Raw genomic sequence first — 21,301 nt, 5'->3', positions numbered from 1 at the left:
ATTTGTAGTTTTTGTTTCCTTTCCAGTCCAGGGATTTGATTTTTAGAATAATGGGTGCATGATCTGAAGCTATTCGTGGCAAATGCGTGATTGCCGCGTGAGGATTGGCAGTTCTCCATTGTTGGTTTGATACAACTCTATCAATGCGTTCCTGGATATTGTCTTGGCCTTGATGGTTGTTTGCCCAAGTGTAAGGGTCTCCTCGGAATCTTAGGTCTAAGAATCCCATCTGATCAATTAGATTAAGGAAAGGCTGAGTTTGAGCATAGGTGACTGGTCTGTCGCCTTTTTTTTCTTTTAATTGATGGTTTAGTTTTCTTTCCTTTAATTGGGGATCTAGTTTTCTTTATTTTGGTCGAAAATTTATTTTTCTTTCATTTAATTGACGGGTTAGTTTTTTTTCTTTCAATATAATGTAATATGACTTGTGTAATTTGATTAAAGTTGAAATTAATGATTAAATTGGAGAAAAAAACAACACCGAAATTGAAACTCAAACTAAGGATTAAATTGAATTTAAAACAACGGATTACACTGAAATTAAACTAAATACTACATACATAATTTAAAACTAATCCAGTGTAATGGCAGTATTGGGTTCCTCATCCAAGGTGTCCTTCTCATCAGAATCAACATCAGCTAGTGTTGGGCATTGTTGTGCCTTATGTGCTTGAATTTCATCAATTTTTTTTCTTCATAATTTTAGTTGTGCCGATTCATCTTTGTCATGTCCATCCCATTATTCCTCTCATGTGTGCATTAAATTTTTTCTTCTGAATTTCCTACGATCGTTTTTTATTTATGAAGACATTTTCTTATACTCAACTCTTTTGACAATATCATTCTTTTCAAAGAAATCTTGAAGCACAAATTCTGAAGTTGATGATTGTGTTGCATATTGAGATTTCTTTCTTAGCTTTTTTAACACCCACTCCATCCCATTTATCATCTTTTTCATTAACATTCAGATTAGAAGTACCATTTATTGATCCACCAATGTTGGGGCGAGGGTTTAAGTTTGTTTCTGGTGAAGAATAAGGAGAACCTTGAGAACCATGTTGGGATCCACCATGTTGAGATCCATTGGTCTCGTAGGGGGATTCTTTTGGTACAACATATCCATCCAATGGATCAGGGTTATATCGCTTCAGCTTTCTGAGGATGTGGAGAGCTGTCAATTCTTGACTCGGCTTGCGGGTTGACCCTAACCCGGCTTGTTTAAACCCGGCCCATCTTGGCTTGTTGGATAAACGGGCCGGGTTAGGATTGTTATTTCTGACTCTACTAGAAAACAAGTCGGGCTAGGGTTAACCCCGGGTTATTCGCCAACCCATCGTTTAATTAGGATTAGTTATTTTTGTGATTTTGGGGAAATGTTAACATTGGTTTCCCTAAATCATACAAACGTGTTTCATCCAATCTACTCTTTGAATATTTAATATGATTAATGACTAAGACGATCACACTCAGATTTACACGATAGTCTAGATTAGATCTAAAAGGAATTTTGTTTTTACAACCATATATATATACAATTAACATATTAATCAAATAAAATTCATGAGCATATCCATAATCATTTACATACATATTATAAAAGTATCAAACTCATACGAATACACCCGAAAGATCAAATCAAAATTCCATCAGGATCTTAGAAGAGAGAAAAAAGGGATGAGACTAAGATCCTGAATGATTTTGAGTTAGGATGTTGAATTGGTTTGTTTTTATTTAAACGAAGAAAGCCAACAATAAAAGAAGAACAAAATTTAGATGAAGTAAGAAAAAGGAAATAGAAGGTGATGTGAAAAACAAATGAGAAACGCGATTTTTTGTTGGGTTTTTATTTTGTGGAAACATCAAGTGCAGTGAACAAAAGAATATGTATTTAATTAACGAGAAACAAGCGACTGTGCTCTCATAGTCCAGTGGTTAGCATGGTATGTGACCACCCAGGTCAAATAGGTTCGATTCTCGTTAACAATAGTCTTTTTTTTCTTTTCGTTTTTTAAATCTAGATTCTAAATTGATTAAACTCATTAAAAATGACAAGGCAACCCGCCTAGGGTTAGGGTTGGGGTTTTGGGCTTGTACATGAATAGTGCAAGGGCTAGGGTTGACCCTAACCCATCCATGGCTTGGCAAGCTAGGGCTGGGTTGACCCTAGCTTGCCCCGTTGACATGCTTTGTGCTTGAAAATCAAACTTCTTGTTATTTTCCATTCCTCTCGAGGATGTGAATTATGATATAGATCAGAATTATATAATCTTATTCTTTTTTGTTCCTCAATATGCAAAGTGAGTATGAGAAAGGACAACCTTTCTCGGGCATGCATCCTCGCTTCCGGGACTCTTTTATGGAATTCCAACAATTTCTCCCCACATCGACATTAGCATCACCACTTCCTTTTTATCGGGTCATTTGCAACCATTAAAGCTACCAAACTGTTGAGATCTTTGCTAATTGTACCAATACAATTTGACAACCCAGAATCATCACGTTTTTTTTTTCTCGGATTTTAGTTTCCTGACAAAATTATGTAAAAATGTTCACCCAAATCGTATGATACGGCTGTGAAACACCATTGATTTGATCAATCGTAAATGTTATACGTAACCTCTGCAAATAGCTTTATCTTCATCCAGACTAAACCTTGGAGCGTGAATTCATTGTGATGAATTATTTTGTGTTTCCGACGGGGTTGTCATTTTTCTGAGAGTTTTTTCTTAAGATTATGAAAAAATTAATGAGGCGTTTGGGATTGAAATATTAAAATTGAGGAATTTTTAGGAGTTTTAGATTAAAAGATTAAGATTGAGATAAAATTTTGAAGTTGCGGGTGTAGAAGGTGTGATTCTGGAGTTGAAATTGGTTATACTTATAGGAAGTGGAATTAGAACCGTTGATGGCTCAAACAAGGACGCTCGACTCAACATGGGACGAGACATGTCTACATATGAGCCGAGCATCGACCCAGATAAGATCAATGGCCCTAGTTGACGCGATCATCTCAGCTTAAGTTTGACCGTCTCAACCTGAGACTCAATTGACAAACCCTTTTTTGAGAGTTTACCTATCCATTTTACTCGTTTGCTAGTCCCATTACAGATGATAAACGGATAAATATTTTCATTTACCGGTCCTACTGAATTGCACTAAGAGGAAGATTTTAAAGGGAAGAAGGCCTACCTCGATATTATTATGCCCTCGTGTTTGCTAACCTATTCAGTTTACCACAAACAAAAACACAACAACAAAAGACAGTCAAATCTTCACTTCCCTTGTGCCTGTAGCAAAAACCGCTAATAAGACAGGCCACAATCTAGCCCGACGCGGTGAAGAAAATGATGTTTGTTCACATGGCATGGCCCATTCCACCTGTCTGGTAGTACAAGCAATCAAGCATCATATGGCCATGTAAGATATTTATGTTGTTGCTTAAGAAAAAAAGAAGAAATCAACTGATGGCGTCATTTTAAGAGCATAATTAACCTTGAATTATCGGATCACATGGAGGTCCCAAAAGAATATCCATTCACCTTATTTTTAACCAAACCAAACACGTAATGGACTCAAAAAGTATGCCGCCCAGAGAGTTTCACCAAAACCTCCAAGTAATTTACCACTCTGAGACCCGACCACACCACCTTCTCATATTCCAGGTACATGTCACTTTACTATTACTGTCTGCTGTCCTCTCTATGCAATCATCCGCCACGTGCCAAGCTAACAACTCATCTTGACCACGCGTATAACTCACAGTGAACTCAAAGTTCACCCACATTTGAGATTCATAATCGAAAACAACAATTCAATAGTACAGATAGACAGCACAGAAAGATATCAACACAGCCAGTCATATACTGTACTTTAAGATATAATAGTGCCGGTTGGACGGTGATTTTGCTGTCAGATTCCGGTGAAACGGGATTATTAGTCAAACTGTCAGTTATACTGAACCGTCGTGGAAGGGTGAAAGAAAAGTCGTTTCATCTTACCGTCAATTTCTCTCAATCTTTTTCTACATTTCTACATTTCTCTCATCCATGGAGTAACGAAACCCCAGGGAAGTGGTGGTGCTTCATCATCCATCACACAACCATTTGTTACCGATGACGTCTTCAACCTAACAATTGACATGCTCGACAAGATTTTCAGACGCAAAATCACAATAATTGTAAGTATCCCACTATAATATAGGGTACAATTTTCCCGCACCCTTAAATCTTATCTGGATGATGTCATTACTAAACCCATGAATTTGGAAGTCTGGTTGAAACTTCTTCTCTTACCCGCCTGCACTCTGAACCTCTACATTCCTAAGTCCTCCGCGGAAGCTCGGTCTGGCACTCGCAAAAAGCTACAGATTGCAGCTATTAATCAAGCCCTTGTCAGATGGAACGATCCACAGGGATGTCACCATTTAGTTCAATGTTTGCTTGACATTCCCAGACCATCAACAAGACGGCAAGGTACTACCAAGCAGCGGGAGAACGACGCAAACATAGAGGCTTGCAGGCGTAAAATAAGCCAGGTTCATTTCTCTGCAGCAAATCGTATTCTGCAATCCAATGGAGTTGCCCCTGATACCCCTGCCACATTACAAGATCTGCAGCTCAAACACCCATCTGCAAAACCCCCTGTGATCCCTACAGAAAGCATCTCTGCAGAAGCGCTAGCGGTGGATAACATAGCTGTTAAGTCAGCCATCAGAAGCTTCCCCATGGGTACCTCTTGTGGAAGAGATGGCCTCAGGGCGCAACACCTTCTCGACGCTTTGAGTGGTCCTGCGACAGCCATTGCTGATGACCTGCTACATTCTATCGCTAATGTCATTAACCTGTGGATGGATGGCAAGTGTCCGGCACCTCTTGGAGCGTATGTTGCGAGTGCTCCTCTAACTCCACTGATTAAACCAGGGGGTGACTTACGGCCTATAGCCGTAGGAACAATCTGGCGTAGGCTTTGTTCAAAACTCGCAGCTGCTTCCGTTTGCAAGGATATGACCGCATATTTAGACACTTTTCAGTTTGGTGTTGGCATTCCAAGCGGCAGCGAAGGAATACTTCATGCAGCAAACAGATTACTGGAGTTGAAAGGACATGATACTAGCATGACGATGATGTTAATAGACTTCACAAACGCCTTTAACTTGGTCGACAGATCTACATTGATTAGGGAAGTACGATCTCACTGCCCCAGTATTTCGAAATGGGTCGAATTTTGTTACTCATCACCGGCAAAACTATACTACAATGAAAATGTCCTTTCGTCGGCGCAGGGTGTTCAACAGGGTGATCCCCTTGGCCCCTTATTGTTTGCTCTAGCCCTACAGCCTATAGCTGAGTTGATTGCTTCCGAATGTACTCTAGCTTTTCACGCCTGGTATTTAGATGACGAAACTATTGCAGGGGACACCCTGGAGGTTGGTAAAGCCCTGGAAATACTGCAGGAAGAGGGACCACGAAGAGGTTTATACTTGAATTTTTCCAAAACGGAATTGTACTGGCCAACGTATGACCCTCGGAGGGATGACGTTGAGGTCTTCCCAGAAGAGATCAGCAAGCAAACGTTAGGGGTAAAACTGCTAGGGGGGCCTGTCATCCTTGACCTCCAGTTTTGTCGAAACATGGTCCAAGGAAGAGTTGATAAAACAGTGGATTTAATGAACAAAATCCAGCAATTGCAGGATCCGCAATCGGAGTTGCTACTTCTACGCAATTGTTGTGGTGTTTCGGAACTATACTTCACCTTACGCACCACATGTACTCCGGCCATTCATCCGGCAGCCTCCAACTTTGACATGCATCTCATGCATCACTTACGCAGGTTGATTGTCGGCGACGGTTCAGGTTTTGGAGTTGTGCAGCAGCGTATTGCAACCCTACCCATCAAACTTGGTGGCCTGGGCATTCTAACGATGACTGATGCTGGTGATTATTGTTACCTCTCGTCAATCCTCCAAACCCGGCATCTTCAGAACACCATCTTGTCATGCCCTGATGCCCTGAAACCGTGTACCAACTATCAGATTGCTTTGCAAGACTACGCAGAAGCTTGTAGGTGACCTTCTTATGAATGCAACATCGACGACGCTACCCCTAAGTTCATGAAAAAATTGGCAGCAAAATACTTCGGAGTTGTGTCGGAAAACCTACCTACAGAATTTTCATTATCCGAGCGTGACTTGTTCTTATGGCACAGTAACCGGCTTCCTTATGCCATGAACTTCCTCAAAGCTATTCCTATTAGTGGGCTTGGCCAAGCCGTTGGGCCTCAGCAATTTCGAGCTGTCCTCCAATATCGCCTCGGGATACCGTTCTTCAATGATGATAGTCTCTGTTCCAGCTGCAACAAACTCATGGATGCTTTCGGCGATCACGCTCTACACTGTGCCAAGGATATAGGGATTAAATATCGACATGATATTGCGAGAGATGCCGTGTTTGATATATGCCACAAAGCCAATGTACCTTCCAGAAAAGAAGCCTCCTTAGGCCTTCGATCTGACTCCGGCAAAGACTTAAAGCCAGCGGATATCCTTGTGCTCAATTGGGAAGGAGGGAAGAACGTTTGCTTCGATGTCACAGTAGTTTCTCCCTTTACCGGTGCTGGAACTCGACGCTTCACTCCTGGACACGCTATTTCCATGGCCATCAACCGCAAATGCAACAAATACCTCGAGAAGTGCTCCACACATGGTTACGGCTTCGGTGTGCTCGCATTTACTACTCTAGGGGAATTAGGTGAAGATACAATTGCCTTTCTGAAAAGATTAGGGAACTGCCTCACCAGTCACAATGCGAATTACAAAATAGACGGTGCCCTTTTCCATAAATTAGGAATTATAATTCAAAAGGGGGTTGTCGCTCAGCTTGTAGCCAGGCTTCCTTCCACCGACTTGTAACAAGCTGAGCTTCCTTCCACGGACTTGTAACTGTTTGTTATATGATATGATCAATAAGAATAAGAATATATATATATAAAAAATAAATTACGTAATTGTTTTTGTTGTAACGCAAGATTTTCGCAGTTCCATCCATTTTCTTTCCTTTCTTTCCCTTTCTTTCTCTTCTCCATATTTTTTCCCTAATAACGAAATCGCCACCGAATTTCTAGGCTGATTTTGTAATCATCATCATCTTCTTCTTCTTTCTTGATTCATTTTTGATCGGAGTTTTTTTTCTTCATGTTGTTGAATTTTGCATTGAATTTCTTGTTAATGATAATGTTACATTGAATTCATCGATGTCGATCGTGAGATCTAATTCTTTGAACCGTGGTGGTGTTCGTGATTCGTTTTCTCTTTCTGCTACTTCTTCTTCTACAACTTCTTCAAATCTTAATCTCAACAACAACCATACAAACAATAATGGATTTCGGATCAATAGCAATAACAATAGAGGAGTTAATAACAGCAATACAAACAACAGCAATTACATAATAAACAACGGTATCAGCAGCGGCAATAGTAGTAGTATGAATAGTTGTGATCCGAGGCAAAGAATGGATTCATCATCAAGACAGAATTCTATAAGTGAAGTACCACCGCAATTGTTATTGGTGGATCATAGAGATTTGAAAATAAATGATATAGTTGGGAATGGAATCAGTGGTATATTGTATAAATGGGTCAATTATGGTAAAGGTTGGAGACCAAGATGGTTTGTGTTACAAGATGGTGTTCTTTCTTATTACAAGATTCATGGACCTGATAGGATTGAATTAAATCAAGAAACGGAGAAAGGATCCAGAGTTATTGGTGAAGAATCTATTCGTAGAATCTCTCGTCATGGTAGGCATCATCATCATCATCATGCTAATGGTCAACATCGTCGTAAAGCTTTCGGTGAAGTTCATCTCAAGGTACTCCTAATTTCCCCTTATTGGACGGATTTTAATGTAATTTTGGGTTCGTTTCTTTCAATTCAAGATAGCAATTACACAAGTAGGGTTATTAGATTGTATATCATTTTATTTAGTTCAGGTATAGTTAGAATTTGGAATGGACTGTTAGGTTATTTCAGTAAGGAAATGTGTTTGTAGGTTTCTTCAATTCGAGAGAGTAAGTCGGATGACAAGAGATTCTCCATTTTTACGGGAACGAAAAGGTTACATTTGAGGGCAGATTCTAGGGAAGATCGAGCAGCATGGATGGAAGCATTGCAGGCTGTGAAAGATATGTTTCCTAGGATGTCAAACAGCGAATTAATGGCTCCTATTGATAATGTTGTCGTCTCTACTGAAAAGTTGAGGCAACGATTGTTGGAGGAGGGAGTTAGTGAAGCTGCTATTCAGGACAGTGAACAGATTATGAGGACCGAATTTTCAGCTTTGCAGAACCAACTCGTTCTTCTCAAGCAGAAACAGTCTCTCCTCATCGATACACTTCGCCAGCTAGAGGTACATTCATCGATTCGTAAAAAACATCAAATTCAGAATTCTTCTTCTCTGCAGAGTTTTGAACACCCTGATGTTTTTCGAACAGTCAAAATTATAAGCATTTAAAATAAGATAGAGATTTGATTGATTCTTTTCTTCTATACTTTAGTACGTATATAAGTAGCAATTTATTGAGTTGTAATTCACTGATTCTTTATTTCTACTATTGTGTACAAATTGCTATTGATTTATAAAACATCGGAAACCTTCTGTACCATCTGTCATGATTTACCTAGTGAACAGAATAAGAGTTTTCTTATCTTTTCTATTTTTATGCTGTGTTAGAATGAAGTTTCTACTTCAAAATTATCTAGGTGTACAATTAGATCTTCAGAGATAATCAAATTTGTTGTAGGGGTTGAACATAAGAAATAAGTAGTTGCCACACAGGTCCAGTTGCCCAGGTCAGAAACATATCTCTTATAGGGGTGAAACCAGCTTCGGATATTTGATAGTGATATGATAACTAAATCAAATGTATATCCGTAATAAACTATCAGGTGAGTGCTTTGTGCACTTCTGTAGCAGGGATGCCGTTGTGTTGTTATAATATCCGTTACCGTCATTGCGTGGTACAACTCTGAACTCTTGAAAGGTAGTCATTTTATTCTAGGCTAGACTTGCTTTTATAAAGTTTCAGTCATTATTTCCAAGTGTTGCCACACCATATCACCCTTGTGTCTTAAGTTTGTAATTCTGCCTTGTTTCGAGGGCCAAAAATTCTCAAGAGTTTATCTTAACTGCAGCTTTAATATGGAACTGTCTGTTTCGTAGAAGAGATATTTACTTTCTCGCGCTGAATTCTGGCTTTTATATTTTTCAACAGATCTGTTGGCAGCTCTGACTTGGTTGGTCTCTATTACAGAGTCTAGTAACAAATTTATTGTTTATATTTTGAATCCGCGTATAACTCATCCCGAACATTGAAACTTTTGATGTTCTGTTAGCGCACTAGATAGTGTGGTTTTCGCAAGAATGGTGACCCAAAGAAAAGTTGCATAGCTTAAAATGTCTGTTGGCTGAAGATTGGACCACAAGGGTCCTGAATTTTTGTTGACATTTAACGTGGTAGAGGCTTAACCATTATAGTCTCGTTAAACATACTGGCGCTTCTCTTTCAGTCGCAGTTTAATGATATCACATTTTATTTGATAACACGTTGTTGAGTGAACAATGCATAAATTTGAATGACTTCCTCTCTCTGGGTCCCAATATAAGTTGATTTTCAGTACATCACATCTGTATTTCCTTTACAACTGTTGTACACAAAGTTATCTTTGGCACTGTAGTTTATCCACTTTAATGTTTATTATATCTTTGCTTTGCTGTTGATTGATTATTTTGTTTGATGCTGGTGTACTGTTGCAAAAGAACTGTTTGCCCTAATGATAATGGTTTCTTATTCTTATTCTAAATCGTTATTGTAATTTTTAACTACCCTACAATTCATTATATGCTGTTTACTTTTGTTTTCAACAAGTATCTTTTCGACCCACATTAGCAAAGCAGCATACATTAGTAAATCGATTTTGTTATTATGCTCAGCAGTCATGGTTTATAGTTTTATTTTGATTTAGTGCTACTGCTAGTCTCCCCCCTTTGTCATCGATTCTAAGTTACTCAGAAAGAGTTTGTTGCTGAACCGTGACTTATATCTGTGTCATGTAGACAGAAAAGGTTGACTTGGAGAATACGCTTGTTGATGAGAGCCAAAGACAATCGAAAGAACAAGGTGATTCCTCAAGATCAAGGCAAGACAAATCTAGTGGTACGGTATATTGAAAAATTCAGATGCCTAGACAGCTTAAGCAACCTAACTATACCTGTATTTTTTATGTTAGCATCTATACTGATAACATCTTTTCGCCATGTTTTTTCCAGAAGGATCTGCAAGTGAATCTGATGATGATAATGAAAGACATGATGCTGCGGATGAAGAAACTGACGAAGATGACAATGCTTTCTTTGATACACGGGATTTCTTGTCAACAAGTTCATTTAGGAGCAGTGGTTCTGAGTTTCATAGATCATCCTTTGACTCGGATGATGAAGAGCTTTATGCTGTTGATTCCGAAGATGGCACAGATGCTTCCATTATATCTGTTGGGATTAACTACCCTTATGTTAGGCGGCGTAAGAAATTGCCTGACCCGGTGGAAAAAGAGAAAGGAATCAGCCTCTGGTCGATGATTAAAGATAACATTGGCAAAGACCTTACAAAAGTGTGTCTTCCTGTCTACTTCAATGAGCCCTTGTCGTCTTTACAAAAATGTTATGAAGATTTGGAGTACTCTTTCCTTCTTGACCGAGCTTATGAATATGGTAAAAGGGTAAGCGTCCCTCTTTTCAAAAAAATCCACCAAAAGTCGATTTATATACTGCACTGAATACCTTCTTGATGCCTTGATAATTAACCTTTATCATTTTTATGTATGCCTTGATTTATTTTCTGTTTTTTATATTTTTTATGCATCCAAATTGCATCAATTTAAGTAATTGCAAGACATATATCGTCGTAGCCGTTGTAATCGTACTCAGTGGAGTACCTGCAAGTCATTTATTGGAGGAACAGCTTACTTAAATCTGATCTTCCTGTCCAAGCTGTGAAGGTCAAATTCTGAGTATTAATCAGAGCATGTATCTTTAGGGTTGTGAAATCTAGAGACGCGTCCGGTTACTGAATGGAATTCTAAGTATTATTGTACGCTAGATTATGAAGACAACAAGCTGACTGTTGAGGTTTTGGTAATAGAAAACTAAGGAACACAGACAACGGGGGATATTATTTTGGGAGAAGAAATTGCCCCTTGATATATTTGCTGGTGGAACCACATTGTCCTCTAGTTTACATCCTTGCTTGGGAGGCTTCAATCACAACCACAAACAGAGATGATGGATTGAGAGCATAAACACAGGGATTGTGTGGCCAGTAGGCCCCATACTCTATTGGTTGGGATCTTTGGGATACTAATCGGAACGTAATATTAGTTTGGCTATATTTATAGTTGGTCCCTATTGATTGATTTTTTATTTTACTTTACGAAGCTGTCTTTTTAGACTAATTTTTCGTTTTATTTTCCCTTGCTGTTGTCATTAGTAACTGTGTCAACTTCGTTCAGGAAAAAGTAAAACAGACTTCAGTTAACTGATAGTAGCATTCACTTCTATTGCATTTTCTGACACCGTTATCCTTATGTTTTTCCAGGGTAATAGCCTTATGAGGGTTCTCAATGTAGCAGCATTTGCTGTATCTGGATATGCTTCCACGGAGGGAAGAAATTGCAAGCCATTTAATCCACTTTTGGGTGAGACATATGAAGCTGACTATCCAGACAAAGGTGTCCGTTTTTTCTCAGAAAAGGTTTCGTCTTCACTTCTACCTGTTTGGCCTTACTCTGTTCTGCATATGTATATAGACACAACACATATATTTTCTGCTCTGATAGGAATTATTATGTATACAGACTCACACACATATTTTCCTGGAAGGATTTCCATATTAGTGTGCAGGTGAAGTTGTATGTCATGGGTGCAAATAATTGTTGTCGAATACATCGACGACTCTTTACTTAGATATTGTCGGTCCATTATATATTTTCTTTTAGCTTAAGATATGTGCCCTGTAATATAGGTCTTTCATATCCTTTAGGATTGGTCTATTGTGTCCATTATTTTAGTATAGAATTAATTAAACCACCGTCGAGGAGAACAGTGTTGGTATTGTTATAAGGATGTAGAGGTTCCGAGGCACTGGAATAATGCACTACAGGTTCTTCTACGAATACGAAGTCATGCATGGAACGACTGCAGTCACTGCTGTATGATTAAATGGAACACCCGAACTCTGAATTTCTTAATTTGTTTCTGATATCTAAGTACTAAGATGAGGGCATGATTAATAGTTTCGGATAACTTAAAAACATGTTAGTGTGAACTGTGAAATGATCATTTTAGCTTGTAGAACTGTTGAATGCATCCATTAAGCACTGAAGAATCATTTTTTTTTTTGCCTGTATGACTCTTTACTTAGATTTTGTACTCTATTTTTTGGTTTGGAATTCGATTGTTTGTTCATTACCATCTGTTATTGCTTATGCCCTTTTAAGCACCATTTATTTACTGATTCGTCTCTGGTAAAGCAGGTTAGCCATCATCCCATGGTTGTTGCATGCCATTGCGAGGGTAATGGGTGGAAATTTTGGGGAGATAGTAACTTAAAAAGCAAATTTTGGGGACGTTCAATTCAACTCGATCCTGTCGGTGTTCTTACTCTTGAGTTTGATGATGGAGAAGTTTTTCAATGGAATAAGGTATGAAAAGAAACATGATATAAATAACCAGAATTATTTTCTCCTGAGCTGAGTGGTGGATTCTTTACAATCAGGTTACGACATCCATTTACAACCTTATACTGGGGAAGCTCTACTGTGACCACTATGGTACAATGCGTATACAAGGAAATCGTGAATATTCATGCAAGCTGAAATTCAAAGAGCAATCCATCATAGACCGAAATCCTCATCAGGTTGGTTGTAGCCACTTTTGTTTTGTTTGATTTATGCACCACCCTTGGTTGTTGGGATCTCTATTGTCATTACTGCAGTGATAGATTAGAAAGTTATTTACCTTTTAATTATTACTGCAGTCAAAATACATGATCTTTCCAGAAAAAATTGTAGATGAAACATTCAATGACAATTTCTAAATGAGAGGTATATGCACTGGCATCTTTTAGGTACAAGGTGCAGTCCAAGATAGGAATGGTAAAACAGTAGCAACAGTTTTTGGTAAATGGGATAGCAGCATGCATTATGTACCTGGAGACTGTTCAGGGAAGGGAAAAGGTTCAGAATCATTTCCTGATTCACGGATTCTTTGGAAGCGGAGCAAGCCACCAAAATTCCTAACGCGATATAACTTGACCCGCTTTGCTATTACACTCAATGAACTCGTTCCTGGATTGAAGGTTTGATATCCACAAAACTGTTGATATGTTTGTTGTGGTATCTCGATTTGACTCGGCTTAGGTTCTAATGTACAACTTCCACTTCTTATGTGTAGGAGAAGTTGCCACCTACGGACTCAAGGCTCAGACCTGACCAGAGGTGCCTAGAGAATGGGGAATATGAAATGGCAAATTCAGAGAAACTGCGGCTTGAGCAGAGGCAGCGCCAGGTATATTTTGGTTATCTGTGTAATGCTTTTCCAATGTAGTATCAAATCAAGGCAAGTATTGTGTCTTTAGAGTGTTGACTTAAATTGCTAGCTCCCCATTGATGTGAGAGTTTAGTGGAAAAGTTAATGGCCAATATTATGTAGTTATTATTCTCGACCGAGATGAGAATTTGTCAGCAAAATTGGCCTCTGTCCGGACATGTGTTGGGAAATAGATTTGGGGAGTTGATGTAGCTTTAGTCTAAACATATGCACCAGTTTGATGCTGAATAAGTTATAACAGGATACTGGCTGGTCTTTTTTTCTTCTTTTTTTGGTGCAGTCTCGGAAGATGCAAGAAAGGGGATGGAAGCCACAGTGGTTTGAGAAGGATAAAGGAAGCGATACATACCGATATGCTGGTGGTTATTGGGAAGCAAGGGAAAAGGGGAACTGGGAATCTTGTCCTGATATCTTTGGCCAAGTTTCTAGTGATCCACAAATGTTGGATTGAGTTTGAGTCTATATACTTCTGGCGATCGATGGGACTCTCTTTTGCCCACTTATCTGTAAATTTGATCTTCGGCCGGATATGATTGGCTACTATTGTTGTTCTGGCCATTTTTCGAGCAGTCAAAAAGATATCAGGTGCAGCAGGTACATATGAAGAGTTAAAGATATCAGGTGCGGCAGGTACATATGAAGACGACAAAGTTTGGTTGTCACCCTTGTAATAACAAATTGAAAAAATATAGAATCTCTTTTTTCGCCACCCATTTTTATCTCTATTACAATTGTTCAGGATTCATCTGTCTCTCTCATTCTCTTCTGTAAAGAGCATTTCTTTTTTGTAGGAGTTGCATTGGATACTGATTACTGATACCGATACTAGTATCGGTAGTCTTCTTAAATTACATTAAGAAATACAATGATCTGTTCTGCCCGAACTTCTTAAATCACATAAAGAATCGTTGCTGTCAAAAATTTCCTGATTTCGAGTATTGTACCGTGCCACATCAATTGGAAAATATGAGAAGTGGAAGTGTATCTCAGTGTTCCACGAATCCATGTGAATGAAGGCGCATTAACTGACACACCAGTTAAAAGTTTCTTCAAATAGACCTGTGAGACCTGAAAGGAACAAACTCTCTCTTTCTGTCTGCGTTTCCCTTGTTAAATTGAATAATGCAAGGGTGACCGGCTGGTCTTGTAATGTTGGAAGGCATGCGTTAAAGAGGAATAATTGGAAATCCAATTATTCTAAGCACATCCAAATAGATTTTAATTATGTTTTCTTTCGGACAGGGCATGCACTCTTCTCCTCATGCTTGCTCCTTCCTTTGCCTTTTCACTATCATGTTCCCTACATCGTCACACACTCACACTTAACAGTTTCCGATGAACTAATTTTCCAAGACACTCAGACTTGTTATGGAGTGATAATCGATAGTTCTACAGGGATATCACGGGCCTCTATATAGCCAATGATACAATACAGCTGGACGTAGAAACTAATAAGTCAAGTCAACACTGATTGTTGTTGACTTGACACACACAGCTTATAAATACTCATATGATCTGTTCATTTGTCAACTTCTGTCCGAACTTCTTCGTTTTTATGTAACCATTACATTGTATTAGCAGTTAAAGAGGTCACAGAAAAAAGAGTCCTGCTAGGATACCGGGGTTCAGTTCATACTACATATTATTTGAGCGCAAAACTTGGGCAGAGAAAGTTCTAAACCTATACCACAGAGCCGGTGCAGAGTGTGCGACGCACAAGGCCCGGATCAGGGGAAAGCCACGTTCTTACTTATTATTAGGGCCTTGTTTCCAAGCCCAAACGCTTTTACTCTATCCATTTAGGGCTTTTTTTGTGTGTCTCGGAAAAATATAAATTTACCACGAGGTTTTTGTGGGGAATCCTGTTTTAGGGCATACCTATCAGGGCATACTAAACAAGGACAAAAATGGATTGCAAATAGTAAATTCAAAAACCCATTAACCAAATATTTTTTGTAATGATAAAACTGTCCTATCAGTATTATGAGAATCTGCCCTATTAGTATTAGTGTAAATTATAATGATTAGTTGTTAATAATTTCGGTTAGTGATTAATATTAATGCTTAGTGATTAAGATAATTAAGTTATAAAAGTTTGTGTTGATGATAAATTTTGGGGGAAAAAAGAAGTTAGGGTTTTTTGGAGAAGGGGAAGTGAGGGAAAAACCTAGGAGGGACAATATTCATCTAAAAAACCTAGGAAAATACACATCAACTACAATAATGATCCGGAAATGGATGATTTCTTAAATTATGAATTTTACTCAAACTCAAATTCATGATGATGATTTTTATGAGCCAAATCCAGATGATCAATACTTCGATGAGTAACCCGATGCTGGTAATACACATGTATATTTCTGATTATGTTTAATTTTATTTTTGTAGGTTGAAATCATCTAAATATTGTATTTTTTTCACCATAGTTCGGCGCACCAGGTTTAGGTCCGGCTTATAATCACCTGAATCCACCTGGTTCATTACAAATGATGAGCAGTTCGGCTTACTGAAATGTTTAGAATTATCGGTCGAACTTGTATATTTTAACTTCCCGCCTAATTGTTATATCATAGTTCGGCTTATTTGAAATTTTCATAACAAGCTGAACCTATTCTTGAGAGTTGTTCGTAAAAAACTTGTTAATGGTTCGGCTTATGTAATGAATATCGTAAGAGCGGAACCTTCAAAAGTACTAGGTTCGGCTTGTTAGTTAATTAGTAAATATGCTGAACCTTATCATTAATTTTTCTTCGTAATATCTTACCTTGTGATATTTTTGTAGATCGTGCTTGGTGATCCTGTACTGATGGACGATCAACCGGATCCTGTAGACGTAATTCACGAATATATGAAGGATCACTTCCAAAATGATTTGGTATGTAAGAGTTTGGTGTTTACCTTCATGGTGTCGGAATATTCCAAAGTTTTTCATACTAATTATTTGTTTTTGAATGAACGTAGACATGAAAAAGTAAACCTGAAGCAAGGGCTTTGGCTGAGGAACACGCAATGAAAATAATTGCGTACTAGTTTGTGGACAACAAAGCCGAAAGGATCGGTTTGAAATTATTTGTGAGTGAAGTGGAACTGGCGATAACAAGTCTAGAAAGGGTTCTGTATATATTGGGAAGACAGGGAGAAAGAATAGGACAAAGATGAGGAAAAAAAGTGCCCTTCAAGATCGTTTTCAACCTTAAGAATAAGTCCCTCAACAAAGATGAAGAATATTGGACTATGAATAAAACTATGGATTGTCTTCATAACCATCCACGTCCAATTGACCTTCACGGATATGAAAAAGTCGCACGACTCAAATCAAACGAAATGCACGAAAAAGATAAAATGATACGAGCACATATGGCGCCGTCTAAAATTCTTAGTAAATTAAAGGAGGACAAATAAAAAACAAGTTGACGATGCAAACTATATATAATGCAATAATTACTTTGAGAAGAAATAATTTCAAGGTAAGATGGTGCAACAATTGATGTGGTTAGGGGCCGGTGAAGCATAACTATGCTAGCCAAAAGAAGTTGAATGACTTCGGTCCAGTCACACACCTTTTTCTTGCACACCCAGAATGCATCCAGTTTCCCCTCAGCTTCCCATAAGTTATTATATTGGATTGCACGTACAAGAATAAAAAATATGATATGCCGTTGATGAACATAATTGTGCATACGTCGACAAAAGCACCGTTCACCGTGGTTTTTCGTTTCTTGAAAAATAAGAGGAAAGAAAGTTACGTTTGGGGGTTAGAACAATTGAAGTTAATCTTCCGGGTGAGTGCTCTTCCTAAAGTATTCGTACCCGATAAAGATTCATCGTTGATGTATACTGTTAATAAGGTAGTTCCGGATGCAACCAACTTTCTTTGACGTTTCATATATGGAACAATGTGAGGAAAAAAAATGTCAACCGATAATTCAACCATTTAAGTTGAAAGAATTAGAGAATATTGCTAAAGTACCGGAGGAAAAATGAGTAAACAAAAAGGGAAAATTCATGAAAGAGTATGACAAAAATGAGAGGTTGTGGGCATGTTTCTCCGGCGAGTGGGAATCTTTGGTATGGTGAATCACCGAGGAAGTCTACAAAGAAAAGGTTGAAATGCTTATTGATCATTGGAGGACCGACTACCCCGACGTCATTATTTATTTGCTCAAAGACGTGGAACCTCATAAAGCATGGTTTATGTCCTGTTTCACCAATCAACACAAATACTTCGACAACCAAGCAACAATTATGGTAGACTCAGATCATTATCGGTTGAAGAAGAATCTTTTTGGTTGCGTTGATACGTTTGTCATGATATTTGATGCAATGAATGGATATTTCAAAAGTGATGTTGTGATAATTAAAGCGGCATTTGAACATAACGTATGTTCAAACACAAAGATTATGATAGTAAATTGCTACGGGGATTAACTTATAGAGTCTCCCATATATGCATTGATAAAGTGATGAAAGAAGAGCAGTCGATTGAGACATTGTCCGCTAACTTGGAGGAAGAGTGTGTTTGTAAAATGAAGACATCCATGGGACTCCCATGCCACCAAGACATACCTCGGTACAAGGATGGTATCATAGCATTTGAGCATATTGATCCTTTTTGGAAATAACTAGCCTCTCCCAATGGGACACGGTAAATGGGAAAAAGTTGGCGGACATGTATAGGAAAATTTGCTATATAAAAAAATAAACTATGAATTACCGACTTAACATGTTTGATAATGAGTACAAATTATTTAACCATTATCATACCTATTTTTCTGAGTTTTCATCATCATTTTTATGTTTTTCTAGTTGGTATTTTTTTTCATTAACTGTATAAAGCCTACTGACTCAGATGATGTTCAATGCATGCACATTATATCTATGTAGTTACTACCGTACTTAAATTAGAGAAACACATGACCGCTAATCTTTTCCTAATTCAAGATAAATAAATTAATTATGAATTACCGACTTGACATGTTTGATAATGAGTACAAATTATTTTACCATTATGATATAACTGTTAATTATTTTTTTGAGTTTTCATCGTCATTTTTTATTTTTTTAGTTGATATTTATTTTTATTAATTGTATAAAGGCTATTGCCTCATATGATGTTCAGTGCATGCACACTTTATTTTATATAGATACTATTATACTTAAATTAGAGAAACACATGACCATTAATTTTTTTCTAAACATATATAAATTAATTAACTATGTATTATCAACTTAACATATTTGATAATGAGTACAAATGATTTTACCATTATCATATAACTGTGAACTATTTTTTTTGAGTTTTCTCTAATTATAATATAATGAGTACAAATTATTTTTATTAATTGTAGTTATTGTTACGAAATTATCGGGGAAAAAATTAGTTGTATACTAATCAACTTCGTACAAGGCCTTCCAGGACTCAGAATCGGCTCTGCTATACTAATTTAAGAACCGCAAGTATGACGTTAAGTAAACAATTGAGAAAAATCTGCCAGAGTTGTTGTTAAGAGTTTCCGGATTGTACGAAAGACTCTGGCAGATTTTTCTCAATTGATGGCGCCCTACTGATAAGAATCCTTTTAGTCGCGTCCCTCTTTACTTTCACACTTTCCACTTCCTCACCTTTACCAGATTTCTCTGCAGCAACTGAACACTCTGAATCCATAGTTTTTAGAACTTCATCTTGCATAATCTTTAAAAAATTCTCACAGTTCACACCATTTCCTTCACTGGATAGAAGAAATTCAGCCGTTGTAAATTGTGTTAAACACTCGTCTAAGGAAACTGGTGCACACTTATCATCAACTTCATTGGGACCAGATGCAGTACTGCTTCCATCATGGATCTTTTCACCTTTTCTTACTTCCCTTTTTGGAGGCAGAAGTTGCTCTGCTGGTACTTCTAGTGTTATGTCTAAAAGAGGATCATATTTAATAATTGAATTCTGACATTCAACACACGAGACCGTAAGTTCGCCTCCAAAGATCAGTTCCACCGGGTCAGGATGTGAATATGAATTTGTCTCGCCTTTTTCAGTTTCAAGAGATGATCTCAAAGCCGACTCTTCTGCACACAGTCCGTCAAGTAAACACTGTAGTAACTCATAGTTGTCCATTTGCTGATATGCTGTAAATCTGGGGGACTGAGCACGAATGTGAGGAAATAGTTCTCCAGGATTTATCATTGGTTCTTTCGAGTCTGGTATGAGGACTGTTTCTCGGAAAAGTTTCTTCAATTCTATAGTAAGAGTTCCAGCACAATGATTCAGTTTCGTTAAGCTATCGTGCAATGGGTTCACTGATAAAATGCATTGTAGACTGAATTGAAATAACAGGTATTTCCAAGATTGAGCAAGCCACATACAATACTATGTACCGACCATCTCTGTCCAGAACCAAAGATTCAGCATGTACAACTTTCTTTATATCTCCAACATTTCTGACATATTTGACGTCCATCAATGCTCATCTCGATGAGTTTCCGTTAATAGCTTTAACAATTTCCCATAGATGATCTTTCTGCCTACCTTTATCATCTTCAAAAGGAATAACAACACCACACTGGAAGCAATATAGAAGTTTGGGGTTGTTAAATTGAATGGTGCAAGGGTGATGACTGGTCTTTAAATGTTGGAAGGCATGTGCTAAAGGAATGTTTGGAAATCCATCACTGCCACAAGAAAAATGTCCACATTCTAAGCACACCCAAACAGATTTTAATTTTGTTTTCTTTTGCACAAAGCCTGCATCGTTATTGTCATGCTTGCTCCTTCTTTTGCCTTCCCTCTTCTCACTAGCATGATCCCTGCAATCCTCACACTTAACCATTTCTGATAAACTAATTTTAGAACACACTTTATCAAAATCCACAACCTCCAAAATATGAGCACACAGCTTTTTCCCAGTCGAACAATTCTGTTAAACAAAAGTACAAAGATAACACACAACAAAGTTGACATTTTACTTGATCATGGTGTTATCAAACTAAAAAATATACAGGTTTAAGTCACAAGTACACACCTTAGGCAGCAAAGGAGTATGTGGAACCACTGTTGTCTGTACCTCGGATACATTTGCTTCCTCTTTCGCCAGCTCCTCTCGCAAATTATCAGTTTGAACCATTTGCGCATTCGAACATTTGCATGATCTAAACTCACAGTGAAATATTAACACTAACATTTGGAGCTCACATAACTGCCGTTGGAGTTTTATTTGATTTTCTTCCGTTATTTCCAATTCTCATTTATAGGTAGTCTGCTCTTCTTTCCTAGAGGCACTTGGTTCCAACACAACCAGTTTAAGTTGATTCACCTGGTTTTGCAAGTGCAAAAAATGTTCCAAAGAAACATCAACCTCCCTCTCTCGGTTAAGCTGACCAACCCAGGGACGATTCGGAGTCCTGGAGGGCCTTGTGCGAAGTTGATTAGAAGGTCCTTATACAGTTAATTTTTCCCCGTGATAATTTCGTAACAATAACTACAATTAATAAAGATAAAAATCGACTAAAAAAATGATGATGAAAACTTAAAAAAAAATAGTTAACAGTTATATTATAATGGTAAAATAATTTGTACTCATTATTAAACATGTTAAATCAGTAATTCATAGTTAATTAATTTATATGTAATTAGAAAATGATTAAT

General features: G+C 37.8%; 1 protein-coding gene across 1 annotated transcript; it reads left to right on the top strand.

Annotated features, from left to right (window-relative positions):
- The first annotated feature begins 7,007 nt into the window (after positions 1–7,007).
- On the top strand, positions 7,008–14,543 carry LOC113283289 (oxysterol-binding protein-related protein 1C-like). Its single transcript, XM_026532496.1, has 10 exons — positions 7,008–7,866; positions 8,047–8,403; positions 10,111–10,210; positions 10,324–10,772; positions 11,648–11,803; positions 12,585–12,752; positions 12,827–12,967; positions 13,178–13,408; positions 13,504–13,617; positions 13,940–14,543. Exons 1-10 carry the CDS (start codon positions 7,249–7,251, stop codon positions 14,108–14,110), a joined length of 2,505 nt encoding a protein of 834 aa, XP_026388281.1. The 5' UTR covers positions 7,008–7,248; the 3' UTR covers positions 14,111–14,543.
- The last annotated feature ends 6,758 nt before the right edge of the window (positions 14,544–21,301 follow it).

The sequence above is a fragment of the Papaver somniferum genome, chromosome 5, assembly GCF_003573695.1.
Source record: "Papaver somniferum cultivar HN1 chromosome 5, ASM357369v1, whole genome shotgun sequence".
Taxonomy (NCBI): Eukaryota; Viridiplantae; Streptophyta; class Magnoliopsida; order Ranunculales; family Papaveraceae; genus Papaver; species Papaver somniferum.
The sequence above is the reverse complement of the archived record's forward strand: the minus strand, read 5'-3'. Positions and strand labels throughout refer to the sequence as shown.

What these genes read in the sequence shown, in the direction of transcription:
- LOC113283289 (XM_026532496.1), top strand. Translation starts at nt 7,249, where the DNA reads ATGTCGATCGTGAGATCTAATTCTTTGAACCGTGGTGGTGTTCGTGAT. An exon ending in AAGTTTTTCAATGGAATAAG is followed by an intron (nt 12,753 to 12,826) that starts GTATGAAAAGAA and finishes CTTTACAATCAG; the next exon opens with GTTACGACATCCATTTACAA. An exon ending in AACTCGTTCCTGGATTGAAG is followed by an intron (nt 13,409 to 13,503) that starts GTTTGATATCCA and finishes TCTTATGTGTAG; the next exon opens with GAGAAGTTGCCACCTACGGA.